Here is a 12879-nt window from a genome sequence, read left to right as displayed (position 1 = left end):
ACGCTTACAATGATATTAAACGATATATTAAATCTGGTCGTATTAATTATATTCGCTTATTTGAATGCCTACGGTTTTAAATGATATGTGGACTGCGCATGCCCAGTTAGTGTGATTGCGTTTACGGTTAAGTAAACATGACTTATTGTGTTAAATAAAACAGTTTTTTACAGCATGAAACGTATCTTTAACGTGAGTAAGGTACATGTATCTGATTGAACGTAGTTTGATTATAATTGTGTTTTTTTTAAACAAAATACTGAGTGCTTTCAGATTGTCAACACGTTGTTGTGACATAAATTAATTGAACATTGTGGACGCAAAAAGGTTGAGTAAATACTCAAAATGGACAGAACTGCTCGTGTGGTTGCAGAAATCTAACAAAATAACAAGAAAACTTTATATGGATGTGACTAATCAGAATTTAACTCATTCCACGAAGCAAACTGATGACGCCAGTAATGTATTATGTATCTAGGGCTAGTCAGTTAAGGGCCCGTGATGATACGAACATTCACGATTCGACTGGGTCAGAGTTTACTTGCTGTTTGTTGCTTTGTTTAACAGATTCAAAACACAGGAGGTTGTAAGCAATGTTGTTAATCATGCATTAGCGTCCAATGTCGATGTATTGTCCTTTACAGTTATGTAAGAGAAACAGTAAGAATGTGGCTATTTAAAGGGATCTTTTCACGGTTTGGTAAATTGACAAAATTGAAAAAAGTTGTTTCAGATTCGCAAATATTCGTTTTAGTTATGATACTTGTGAGGAAACAGTATTACTGAACATTTACCATGGTCTAATATAGCTAATATATGCGTCTTTTGACGATTTAAAACCCTAAAAATTATAAAGCGTTGCAACGCGAAACGATTGAATACCTTGGAGAGTTCTGTTGTTGTCGCTATATTTTGTGAAACTGCGAGGATTCCTTATACATGGTATAAAATACATCTTTTATTGTATGAAGAAGGATGGCCGAGTGGTCTATGTGGTAGACTTTTTAATCCAGGACTCCAGGGGTCAGTGGTTCGAACCCTGCTGAGGGTTACTTTTTTTTTTTTTTTTTTTAATTTTATTCTTGATTTTTTACTGGAGCTTTGTAGATCCAATGTTTACATTTATCAATATAAAGCATTTAATGACAAACTTCAAAACATGCCAAAATGTGAAAAGGCCCCTTTAAGTTATCACCATTACGCTTTCGATTTTAAACCGTTCTATACGGAAATATATACACGTCTCTTCAAATATCCGTATCAGTCATAAATGATAGCAGTATCTAAATTTAGAATCGACAACGATTATCGGGGGCTTTAACCGTAATATTTATGAGAGTCGTGCTAAACCTATCGTATAATACATTGAAATATAGAGAAAATCAATCACATGCACACGGGTTTGGAGATACTCGCGACAACATGTAAACCAGTGGATTACATACGATTATCCTTAGAAATCGTCTTTCACGGTATAGTTGACATGTTTGTGTTCTTGAATTACCTACATATTCATGACATATTTAGATGAGATAAACATATGATCTCGTATAAATTATTATATTTATCACATCAATTTATAGTTAAATAAAACCTGTCTGTTTAAAGTTGGAATATCAATAAGCAAACTAAAATATATCAACCAAAATAAGAAACTGGCATTTTCAAATAAACTGTTGGGACGCCCCAGGTCTGCCCCCTATTAAACTTTGTCGAAGCATGTTGATAAATGGCAGGAGAGCGTCCGTGTGTTGACAGATACGCTGACTACTGTAAATTTAAAATTCAGTTTACTGATGGCTAATTTATTCGTTGAGCGTATTATTATATGCGTTTGCATCCGTGTAGATATATGAGCCGCGTTCTGAGAAAACTGGGCATAATGTATGTGCGTAAAGTGTCGTTCCAGATTAGCCTGTGCAGTCCGCACAGGCTAATCAGGGACGACACTTTCCGCTGATATGACATTTTTCGTTTAAATGAAGTCTTTTCTTAGCAAAAATCCAATTTAGGCGAAAGTGTCGTCCCTGATTAGGCTGTGCGGACTGCACATGCATTAAACCCCCTTTTCACAGAGCGCGGCTCATTTCTAAAGACTGGATCAATAGTGGTAGATATATTCAACAGATGTCAATTCAATTTTTGTTTCAATTCAATATTTTATTGCATTATAAGGCCTCCGGCCCATATACAAACATATGTACAACCAATAATAAATCATAAGTCCGTGTGCATGAGGTTACAATACAGATCACAAATGGGTTAAATCAAAAATTAAAATCTAAACAAGATATATTATGTCTCAATCAAACACATCCAAGTATACATTTCGTTCTTTAAAGGCATAATATATGTACATGGAAACATTTCTTATCAGTTTCATATCCTCAGTTGACTTAAGGCTCTAAAATTTCTCTAAAATTGGATATTGAAAGTAATACATTGGTATATAACTTGAACGAATATTTGAATACAACGGGCAGCTAATCATAAAATGGAATTCATCTTCAAGAACAGTTTCGCAAAATACACACGTACGATAGTCCTTAGAAATATTGCAATGCCTCCCTTTCTCTACCATAAGATTATGTGAGGAGCTACGAAAGCTAGCCAAACATTTTCTAAATTTGTCTATATCTATAGCAGTGACATATTTTTCGGCAGTGAAATTAGTCTTAAATATCGAGTAATAATGTAATTTACTACTATCAATACATCTTGAGTGCCATGTTTGAATAAACTGATCCTTTAACTTTTGTACATATTGTAGTAAAAACAACTTTGGGTTAACAACATTTTGAGCTTCCCAGATATATCCAAAACCATTTGTGTATAGGTTACATCTTACATTTGTTACCCAATTTTTATACCCAATTCTATCATAATATAGTAACATTTCGTAACAAAGCCTCGTGTATCTATCTCTTGGAAGGCTTAAAAGTCTTATCCAATATTTAATACAACGTTTCGCGGCATAAATGTTCATCGGGTATCTACCCAAATCTCCAAGTATTGCGTCATTACATGCATTCATATGAACATTTAAAAAACGTTTACATGCATACAATTGACCAGTCTCAATACATTTTGGATTATCTAGACCCCATAATTCGGATCCATAAAGCATAATTGCTGTAACCTTTGAATCAAATATTTTAAAAAAAGTTTGAAAAGGCAGACATGAAATATGTTGAAATGAATTTAGGATATACATTAACATTTTCTTCGCTTTAACTGACATTGATTCCGCCATTTTAAACATCGACAGTCTATTTGTAAAATATATTTCAACATAGGTAAAACCACTAACAGTTTCTAAGTGCGACCCACTATACATCCACTTTTCCCTTAGAGCTAATTGCCCACCGCGCTTGAATACAAGCACCTTAGTTTTAGCAATTTTAACAATAAGTTTGCTCTTTGTACAAAACTGACATAATAAGTTCAGCTGTTTTTGAAGACCAATAATTGTATCAGCAATTAAAGAGATATCATCCGCAAACATTAACAAAAATATTTCCATAATATCAGGAAACAATTGTATTCCCCTTGTATCATGATTACATAACAAAGAATATAGCTCATTGATGAACAATGCAAACAAAACAGGGCCTAAACTACACCCTTGACGCAATACAATAGGACAATTGAACACATTTGTTATACCATCACTAGACCTTACACATGCTTTAACTGAAGAGTAAATATGTTGTATGGCCATAAAAAGTTTTCCCTTGATACCGTTTCGTTTTAAAACATCGTATAAAATACTCCTATCAACCGAATCAAACACTTTCTGAAAATCCACAAAAACTACGTATACTGGTCTCCTTTTAAATCTTAAATATTTGCTAACAATAGAATACAGAACAAAAGCATTGTCAATTGTAGCATATCCCGCTCTGAATCCTGCTTGTGATTCTGAAAGCTTACTATATGCTTCAACGTAGAATGTCAATCTTTTTGTTATAATTGATATATACAATTTGCTAACAGAATGTACGAGAGCTATACCCCTGTAATTGTTAGGATTATTTACGCTACCTTTTTTGTATAAGGGAATAATAACGGATTTTGCTGGAAATTCACCCTTTGAAAAAAGTCTATAAAAAAGCTTACGAATATATGGTAATATGGCATTGGCGCCAAAAACTAGCTGCTGCGGTATGATATTACCACTTGATGCTTTATTCAACTTTAACTCTCTGAAACCATGCAAAATTTCGTCATCCGAAATATCAGAATTAAAAATCACGTACTCAATATCGTCAAAATTGGCATTCTCAGACATAACTTCAAATACCTGATCATTTTCATTAGCATTCGAAAACAAGGTACTAAAGTGATCATACCAACTGTCCAAAGAAATGTCAGCTTCTACTTTTGGTTTGTTCAATAAGTTTTTAATTTCCTTCCAAAAATTACGTGAACTGTTTACAGAAGACTCCAGCGTAGACAAATATTTTTTTTGAAACAACAATCGCTTCCTTTTACAACAAGTTTTGTAGTTACCTTTACTTTTAACATATGCATCTAGATTTTCTTCACATCTGTTACGTTTAAACTTTTTTTAAAGTTTCATTGTAACATGTTTAGCTTGTTTACACTCATTATCAAACCAACAATTCTGTTTTCTATTAGTATATTTTCTTCTAGTTTTCTTGAAGTCAACACAACTATCATGTATAGCCGATTCAAATTCCTTAATGATCAAATTAACATCAGCTTCATTATCATCAATCATTGCATCAAGTTGTCTTAAATTCCCAGCAAGTATATTTTCAGACAAACATTTAAGATACTCATCACAATTATCAGGATTCAAATCATAAAATGCGTGGTCAGTTTTACCTTCAGCCTTTTGTTTATTGCCGATTGTATTTCGTAGACTCAATGTTAGAGGAAAATTACTACTTTCAGTATTAGACTGTATTTTAAAGCTAATAACAAAGTCTAGTATATTTCTAGACACGAAATAGTAATCTATAACACTACATCCGTTATGATTTATAAAAGTAAATCCTTCACCACCAGTGCAATTACCAAATCGCCCATTTACAATGTAGCATGAAAATACTTAAAAAAAGTTTATAAGCTCATGCCCAAATTTATTTGTTTTTGAGTCACATACAGTTCTATTTAAACCCACGTCACCATCGACTACATCATTAAATTCATTTAGTTCAGGTATACTTTCAATACTCTGTATATAATCACATAAATTTCCGGTTCGTGCATTTAAGTCACCATTTAATAGTAACTCAGTATCAAGTAAATTACCTCTTATAAGCACATCCTCAAGCTCTTGTACACCAGTCATTACCAAATCCTTATAAAATGGTGAATTTTCAGGCGGGAAATATAACGTAACATAAAGTACATCTCTTTCTACATTAAATAAAGACTTATCAATTTTCAGAATAACACCAAAATTGAAGTCATCATGTACGCGTTTAAAATATTTTGAAATACTACTTTTTACACAGACTAATACTCCACCCATATTTCTTCCACCAACAGTATATTTTTTTGCTGTCGATTCAAACAAAATACATTCAGGAAAATAATCGCTACGATATTCATAGTCAAGGTCCCATGTCTCTTGAATACCTATAACATCGTATTTCTTCAAAAACTCGATAATATCAAATGAATATAGTTTGGATTTTAAACCTTCAATATTCCAGGTAATAAAGTCAATAGTACAGTCATTCTGTGCTGGGCTTTGGCCTCCATCCTTTAGGTTATCATTCGGTCTCTCTCTTGAGCTTTCATCCCAGGAGGTAGCAGTATCCATGTCAACAGGCGCAGTATTACTCCTAGATTGCCTATCTCCGGAGCGCACAGCCCGTTTAAACACTCTGGGCTTACTTGCATTTTCCTCAGGTGTGAATGTCACTAGTTTCCCGTTCTTAAATTAGGCTCCCAATCCACAACGTTTAGCTTTTTTTATCTGCTGCCTCTGTAGGAACGATAAATCGTTCGAAATTCGTATACCCTTCACTCTAAGAGCATCTCGGTGATTAAAGATTTCGAACTTGTGATTACTATCTTTGAACTTAACGATGACCATTCTCGGCTCGTCGTCTTTCTCTTCTCCTATCCTTCTCGCACTTTCAATCACACTTTCATCATAATCCTTCCCATCAAATACATTTTCAGCTATAACAGTCTTAAGGCTTTTACTTTCATTCTCTAACTCGCGAAGATCAAATACTCTTAGAAATGGTTTCAGTTTCTCATTTTCTATACTGTTTAATTGCCTCTCGATTTCATTGAGTCTTTCCTCTTTTACTTCATCTTGTAGTGCCAAACTCAACGAATATGATAGTTTCCTCCGTTTGCTATGTCTGCGCGTCTGTCCATATGTCTATCAGTCCGTCCGTGTTTAAAATGTGTTGCTACGATTTCTCAAAAGGTGCTGGAGTTACCTGAATTAACCTTAGTACACTTATAAAATACAATGTGAGGACTATGTACGATATGTTCAAGCCCTTTTTTCACCAGAGGCAAACTGTCATGTTGCTATTTCTTAAGGCCACACATCTTGCCTCTGACCTTGAAATGAAATACATCTTAATCAATACATATAGACGCAATTTGAAAATAATCTAGAAAAGAACATATAATAATACTGGATCATGCGATTAATAAAATAGCATCACGTGGAAATTAACATAGTTATGTATTGTTCCTATGTAATAAAATAGCAGATATTAAACTAAAATGTAAATACATACCGTGACCCATGCAATGTTCATATAATTTTTTTGAGTAAGTGTAAATAGTTAATATACGAGAAAATATTAGTTCTATTTTAATCAAATTGTTAAGAGCGAATAGACGTGGTTATGTATGAAAATAGTAAGTAATTACAATTGCTCAGTTTATAATTAAATGGCCTACACTTTATTATTAGGACTCACTCTTCTTTTTTTAGAAATAATATTAGATTTAACTTATCGGTAAAAAGCAGCATTTATGTTTGGTGGATAGGATTTCGTTTAATTTCCGTTTTGTACATCTAAATCAACTTTGTAATTTAAAAATAAAACAATGTTTGAAAAGAAAGAATCACATATTTGACTACGAAAAATCACAGCTGACACGTAAGGACGCCCATACTTAAGTATATTGCTTGCTTCTTTTATAAATTTTATAAATAGCTGTATTTATTTTGAAATTGTTGAACGTATAGTTGAACACTTAGTTGTCCAGTTTGTTTGTTTTTAAAGACAATACATTAACATATTAGGTCATTATTATAAACTTGTTTGGTGTTCTCGAACCTTAATTATGTCAATGTGTCAGATTATTTTATTTTATGTGTTTATATGTGTGTCGTTCACAAATATACCAAGTACCGACAGACGGATTAATTTTTTTTTCGGAGCCTCCAAATAGAGGACGGACATACGGACGGACGCTAAACGGACCAAACTAAATCCCCTAAGGTAAAACACCGGTATGGAACTAAACCGATCAAAATATCCATCTGTGTTTGAAAATGAGAACTCCACATACAGTTCTAAGTAATAGTCATATTAACTGACACAAGGGCATAGACAGGCATCGTTTTCAAAACAAGTAGTTTTTCATTAAGAAAGTTTGTCGCCAGATTTGTTGCACACGTCATTAATTTAAGTTATTTTAAGGTTTGTGAAAATGAGCGCTGTGCTACCTACATCATTCAAGCCCTTCTTATTTCTAGGTTTGTTAAATACTATTGTCGCACATACTATTTTACCATGAAGGTATTCACAGGATGTACATTTTACATGTTTATTTCTCAACACTTTACATGCCGTAATTTGTTTGCATCAATATATTCTTAATCAACATTTTAATAAACAGTGTTTGCTACTACCGTTGTTTCTGATTCCGTATCATAATCGTTATTGGAGTACCTGTTAGGAAAAACATACCGGATTCTTTCTTTTTCTCAAATCCTCGATTCGGCAGTAATCGAAAGAGGAATGTTTACTATACGATGTATGATCTGGAGTTCTTATTAAAATATGTTTTTTTTATATAAAATAAACAGAACACAAATTAAACAATTAGTCGATCTCTTACCCGGTTGACTTGTCCTCCTTTAGTTGTCAATTTCAGCATCGAGTGAGCCGCTTTCAATATTATTCGAAACAAAGCATTCTTGTGTATAGATGATCACATCACAACAATAAACAAATCGGATTTACACAATAATATTCACTAAACACATCCTCACGTATCCGTTATGGCCTAATTTCGATTGAAAACATATACTGTCATCAAATGAACATACTAGTAATTAGCTGCATAGACCTAGTCCGCCTGGCATAACTAGTTCGTGATGTGAATGAAATTTTAAGGAAAAAGACTTAGCTGCTTAATGCACTCTTCCATAACACCAAACTAGCATACATATCGATATGTTTCCATATTTCTATGTATACATACGTTCAGCAACACTTTTTTTTCATTCTAGAGATGTCGAATAATATCAGAGAATACATGGCGCATGTCTCGAGGCACTTGTTTAAAGTGTTGGATATAGCCGGAGCTTCCGAATACGTTCGAAACACAAGGCAACAATGTGAGCTTGTGGGCGATGTACTTGCCAGTCTCACATACGGCATAGAAGAAGGGGATGTTGCTATTTATACTTTCGGAAGCATGTCTGAAGGAACTACCACCCCGGGAATGAATTCTGATACAGACACAATGATGTGCTTTCAATTATACCCAGTGTTTGAAACGAAAGCTGACGTAACGTTTGAAGACATGAATACAAAGTATGGAAAGAAATACGGCGATAACGATTATACATATTTTCTAATGCTTAATGACGGTGAAACGCCTATTGGTTTCTGTAAACTGGAAATCATACTCGGAATTGTAATGGAACCGACTAACCCGAACTTTTCTTTACATGTATGCATGGACATTAACGGAAGATGTGTGATCACAAACAGTTGCATGGTAGACGCCATGGACCAGGATGAAAGGAACGGACCTGCTGCTACAACCTATAAACGACCCGGTTTTACTGATCTCGACTATATTCCTTCTTTTCGATGCGCAAAGTGGCCATCAGTTGCAGAGGAATTTTTGACAAGGAAGCGAAAGTATGGGTTTCCAAGTACAGACATGGCCGCTGATTTCGCTTCATTTGGCATATTTTTCGTGCCTACAGGTCATTCCGACTCGCTAGAAAAACATCTGCAGTGGCGACTGTCGTTTTCACTACAGGAACGCAAAATCATGCTGAATTTGAATCCGACTCAATTTAAATGTTACATTCTTTTGAAAATGATCAAGGAAGACTTTGTTAAAGCAGCAGTTCCTGGCAAGTCACTTACGTCATACCAATGCAAAACAAGCATTTTTTGGTCAATTGAGAAAACGCATCCATCAATATGGGTGGAAAGCAATTTAGTTGCGTGTTTGGTTAAATGCTTGCATTTGCTTAAAATCTGGATTCGAAACGGCTTTGTACCGAATTTTTTCATGCCGCCCGTCAGCATTTGGAAAGGGAGCAAAGCAATATGCAAAATGGTCACATGTATCATCGATAGCATTCTTAAAGACCCCATAGAATACTTACTTTCATTGAAATGTGATAGAGTTGGGAGCTTACTTCGAAGGTCCCTGGAAACTTGCATCGAAGTTGGTCAGAAAAGGCAAGAGGAAACTGAAAAAAGCGATAATTATTTTCGAGAGGCTAAACGGACACTGCATTTGTCTGTTCATAGGCTACACTATTCGTTTAGCAGTGATACTTCTCACATGTGTGTTGGTCTGTTGCACCATGTAAGTTCGGATGACGACATCGATAGCTGTATAGTAAACCATAGGGGACTTATAAGCTTCCTGAGAAATACCACTAAAATGAGCAAATTGATGTTCCAGCCATTAAATTACGTTCAGCAAGCAAGTGAATGTGTTCTTCCATTCCTACTAACTAGTTATGGCTCGCAGCTTGCATCTAAGTCGTTGTTACAACCGAATGCCGGCACACACGAACAGGCGATGGCGCATTTAAAAACTGGCCAACATTCAGGTTATTTATAAATATCAAATAATAAATGTAATCGGTATTCAGTTTAGAATTAATATTAAGGTATCATATACTTGTACAAATATAATGATATTTAGTTTTCAAAATAAAGTTTTTCAAAGTTGTTTTTATAAAAACTAAATTTCACATTTTATTTGGTTTCCCTCCTCCACTTCAATAATTATGTTAGTTTAGACATTAACAATTTTGCAATCGCAATTTTATGCAGTTAATTTTTTGGGTATTAAAATATATAGCATACACAATTTCATTTAATTTCAGATGCACTGGCTGGCTCAATGAAACTAGCTGCAGTTCTTTATGCTATCGGCAAGTACGAGGACTGTTTAAAGTTACTCATTGAGAAGGAAAGAGACCTTACCCCAGATCTCATATCAATTGGTATATGTGGCAGAAAACGAAATAATTTCACACACACAGTGTTGATCAATGAGAGACTCGTGAACAAAATAATTGAAAGCGAAATGACGTCATCAGATGTATTGCGAAATAAGTGCGTGCGCTTGCGTCATATTTCTTCCTTCTGAACTACCAATAATCCCCAAAGAACTTCAATATGAGTTATTCCGCTCCTTTTCATCTGACGTAAGACTATTACTATTTAGGTTTAAACACATTTTTTTATTTGTTCAATGTTTAATAATTACATTCAAAGGTATATCGATATGCTTAACAGCATCATACTTATGTGCAAATAAATTTCCTGTGCACAACGTCGATATAACGACATGTTCAACATTTAATTCGATATTATTTCGGTCTGATAGCATTATCATTTTTTCCACGTTGAATTAATGAGATGTTGTTTTGATATGCAAACATGTTTTTATTGTTATCATCTTTACAGACTAAATGCAACAAGGATATGCATTTTTGGTTCGATTTTGTTGCGGTCGACTCTAAAGTTCTTTTGTACTACTTGCTCTACCTGGTGCACAAGAAGTTAGGACACAGACGTAGAAGGAAACGACGCAGTTTTCTTCATGAACATTGTGTTGGGGACAGATTATAATCTGTGCCATTCCGAAACTGGCTTTAATTTAGTGGGATCAATTCTAAGAGATATGGGTCACTTGGAGTCAGCACTGTCATTATTTCAAGATTCCTGGGTGAAAAGGCCTGACCATAATGCAGCAAAATGGCATGCTCTTATCACTTGTTACCTACAGTATAGGACTGCTGCAGAGGACGGTTTCAAAGTAGAACAAGAGTCGTTGGAGTTGGAAGAAGAAAATTCAGAAGACGAGGTTGAGACTCTCGAGAATGAAATTGACACCGAGGAAAGAATCATTTACCGTCGATGTGATGGTTTTTAAACATGAGAATTGCAATGTCTGGATGTTTGAGAGATTCCCGCTGTAAAACCTGCGTCGATATTGAATCCGTGACCGATAAGTTGTTTATGTAAAGAAAACGTTACTGGACTTTCTCAACAGACTGTTGAATATTCATGTATAGTGCATCATTGAACAATTGTATAATTTGTATCAAATACACAAGAAAATCAAGAAAACCATGAATGATTTTATGGTTTTGTGATAACCAGGATTTTCCATACTTTTCATTTGCGCATTTAGATTGATTTAGTATGGGATGAAACAAGTTATAAGAACGAACATTTGTAACAGTTCTTAGTTTAAGGCATATGTATCATGTATTCGAATCGGACTTGGTAATTTCTCGAATCTTTTCACAAAAGAGTATATTAGCACTCCAGTCAAACTCATCCCCTTAACGTCAGCATCGTTGTCCCGATTGATGCCAAAATCTATTTTGATCAATAAATTAGTCATAAGACAACATATTAAAAGATAAATCACAGTCCACCATGGAAGTCACTTATAGTACTGGTATTTCACTAACTTTTGCTGTATATTAAACGCATATAAATGCCAATTATGCCCAAAATCAAAATTAAAAATGATAAAAGAAATAACGGTTTCAACTAAAAAAATTCTCTGACAACCATCAATCAGAGTCTAGACGCATGGCCATAAAAGAATACAAATCAACAACTTTGGCATTAGACGTCGCTAAGACATAGCTATATCAATAAACAATAAGAACGTTTAGCACACGGTATTGGTAATCTTAATTTGAAGAATTTCAGCACTCCAACATTTTCATTTTTGTTTAATCGGTCGAGAAGTCGCAACACGGCGAATACCAACATTCATGCACTTAACACGCTGCACAGTTCACCTCGTACATCTTCCAAATCACTGTGTTGAACCAGACATTGTAGACAGTGGCGGTATTCATGGTAGAGGTCATAGACGATGCATCGATTTTTTAAGTTAACTTTAGTTTACTGATAATACATGAGGTAATTATATGAAGAATATACGCGTATGATGTGCGAGTTTGAAATTTTTGAATTCACTCATTTCTCTTTCATTTTTTACAGTATTTAAAAATGTTAAACTTTTTAATTTTTTATGTTGTGGGTAAAAGGAATCACCTGATCGCATTTGCAAATGATCTTAATTATTCTAAGTTCGATGGCGTTTCAAATTCATTAATATACATTATATTATCAGTTATTTCTTCCGAGAATTTACGGTGTATATTTAAATGCGAAAGTGTTAAATGTACATCGTATATAGAATTGTTTTGGTTTGATTAATATATAATATTTTTGAAAGTTTTGTAAATATACATAGAAGTATGTTGGTTGGATATAAATGTGTTTCCTTTATAGAATTCTCTTAATGTATTCTTTTTTGCAAGATACAATGTGCATACTCCATTACATATTGCAAACGTTAATGAACGTAATCTTCAGTAAAGAAACGAACTAGACCAATCTTTTTACA

General features: G+C 34.1%; 1 protein-coding gene across 1 annotated transcript; it reads left to right on the top strand.

Moving 5' to 3' along the window:
• Window positions 1–1313: 1313 nt before the first annotated feature.
• LOC127843942 (uncharacterized) lies at window positions 1314–12801 on the top strand. Its single transcript, XM_052373848.1, has 4 exons — window positions 1314–1472; window positions 8471–10045; window positions 10325–10648; window positions 10911–12801. Exons 1-3 carry the CDS (start codon window positions 1391–1393, stop codon window positions 10588–10590), a joined length of 1923 nt encoding a protein of 640 aa, XP_052229808.1. The 5' UTR covers window positions 1314–1390; the 3' UTR covers window positions 10591–10648; window positions 10911–12801.
• Window positions 12802–12879: the final 78 nt, after the last annotated feature.

This window comes from Dreissena polymorpha, chromosome 9 (genome assembly GCF_020536995.1).
Source record: "Dreissena polymorpha isolate Duluth1 chromosome 9, UMN_Dpol_1.0, whole genome shotgun sequence".
NCBI classification, from domain to species: domain Eukaryota; kingdom Metazoa; phylum Mollusca; class Bivalvia; order Myida; family Dreissenidae; genus Dreissena; species Dreissena polymorpha.
The sequence above is the reverse complement of the archived record's forward strand: the minus strand, read 5'-3'. Positions and strand labels throughout refer to the sequence as shown.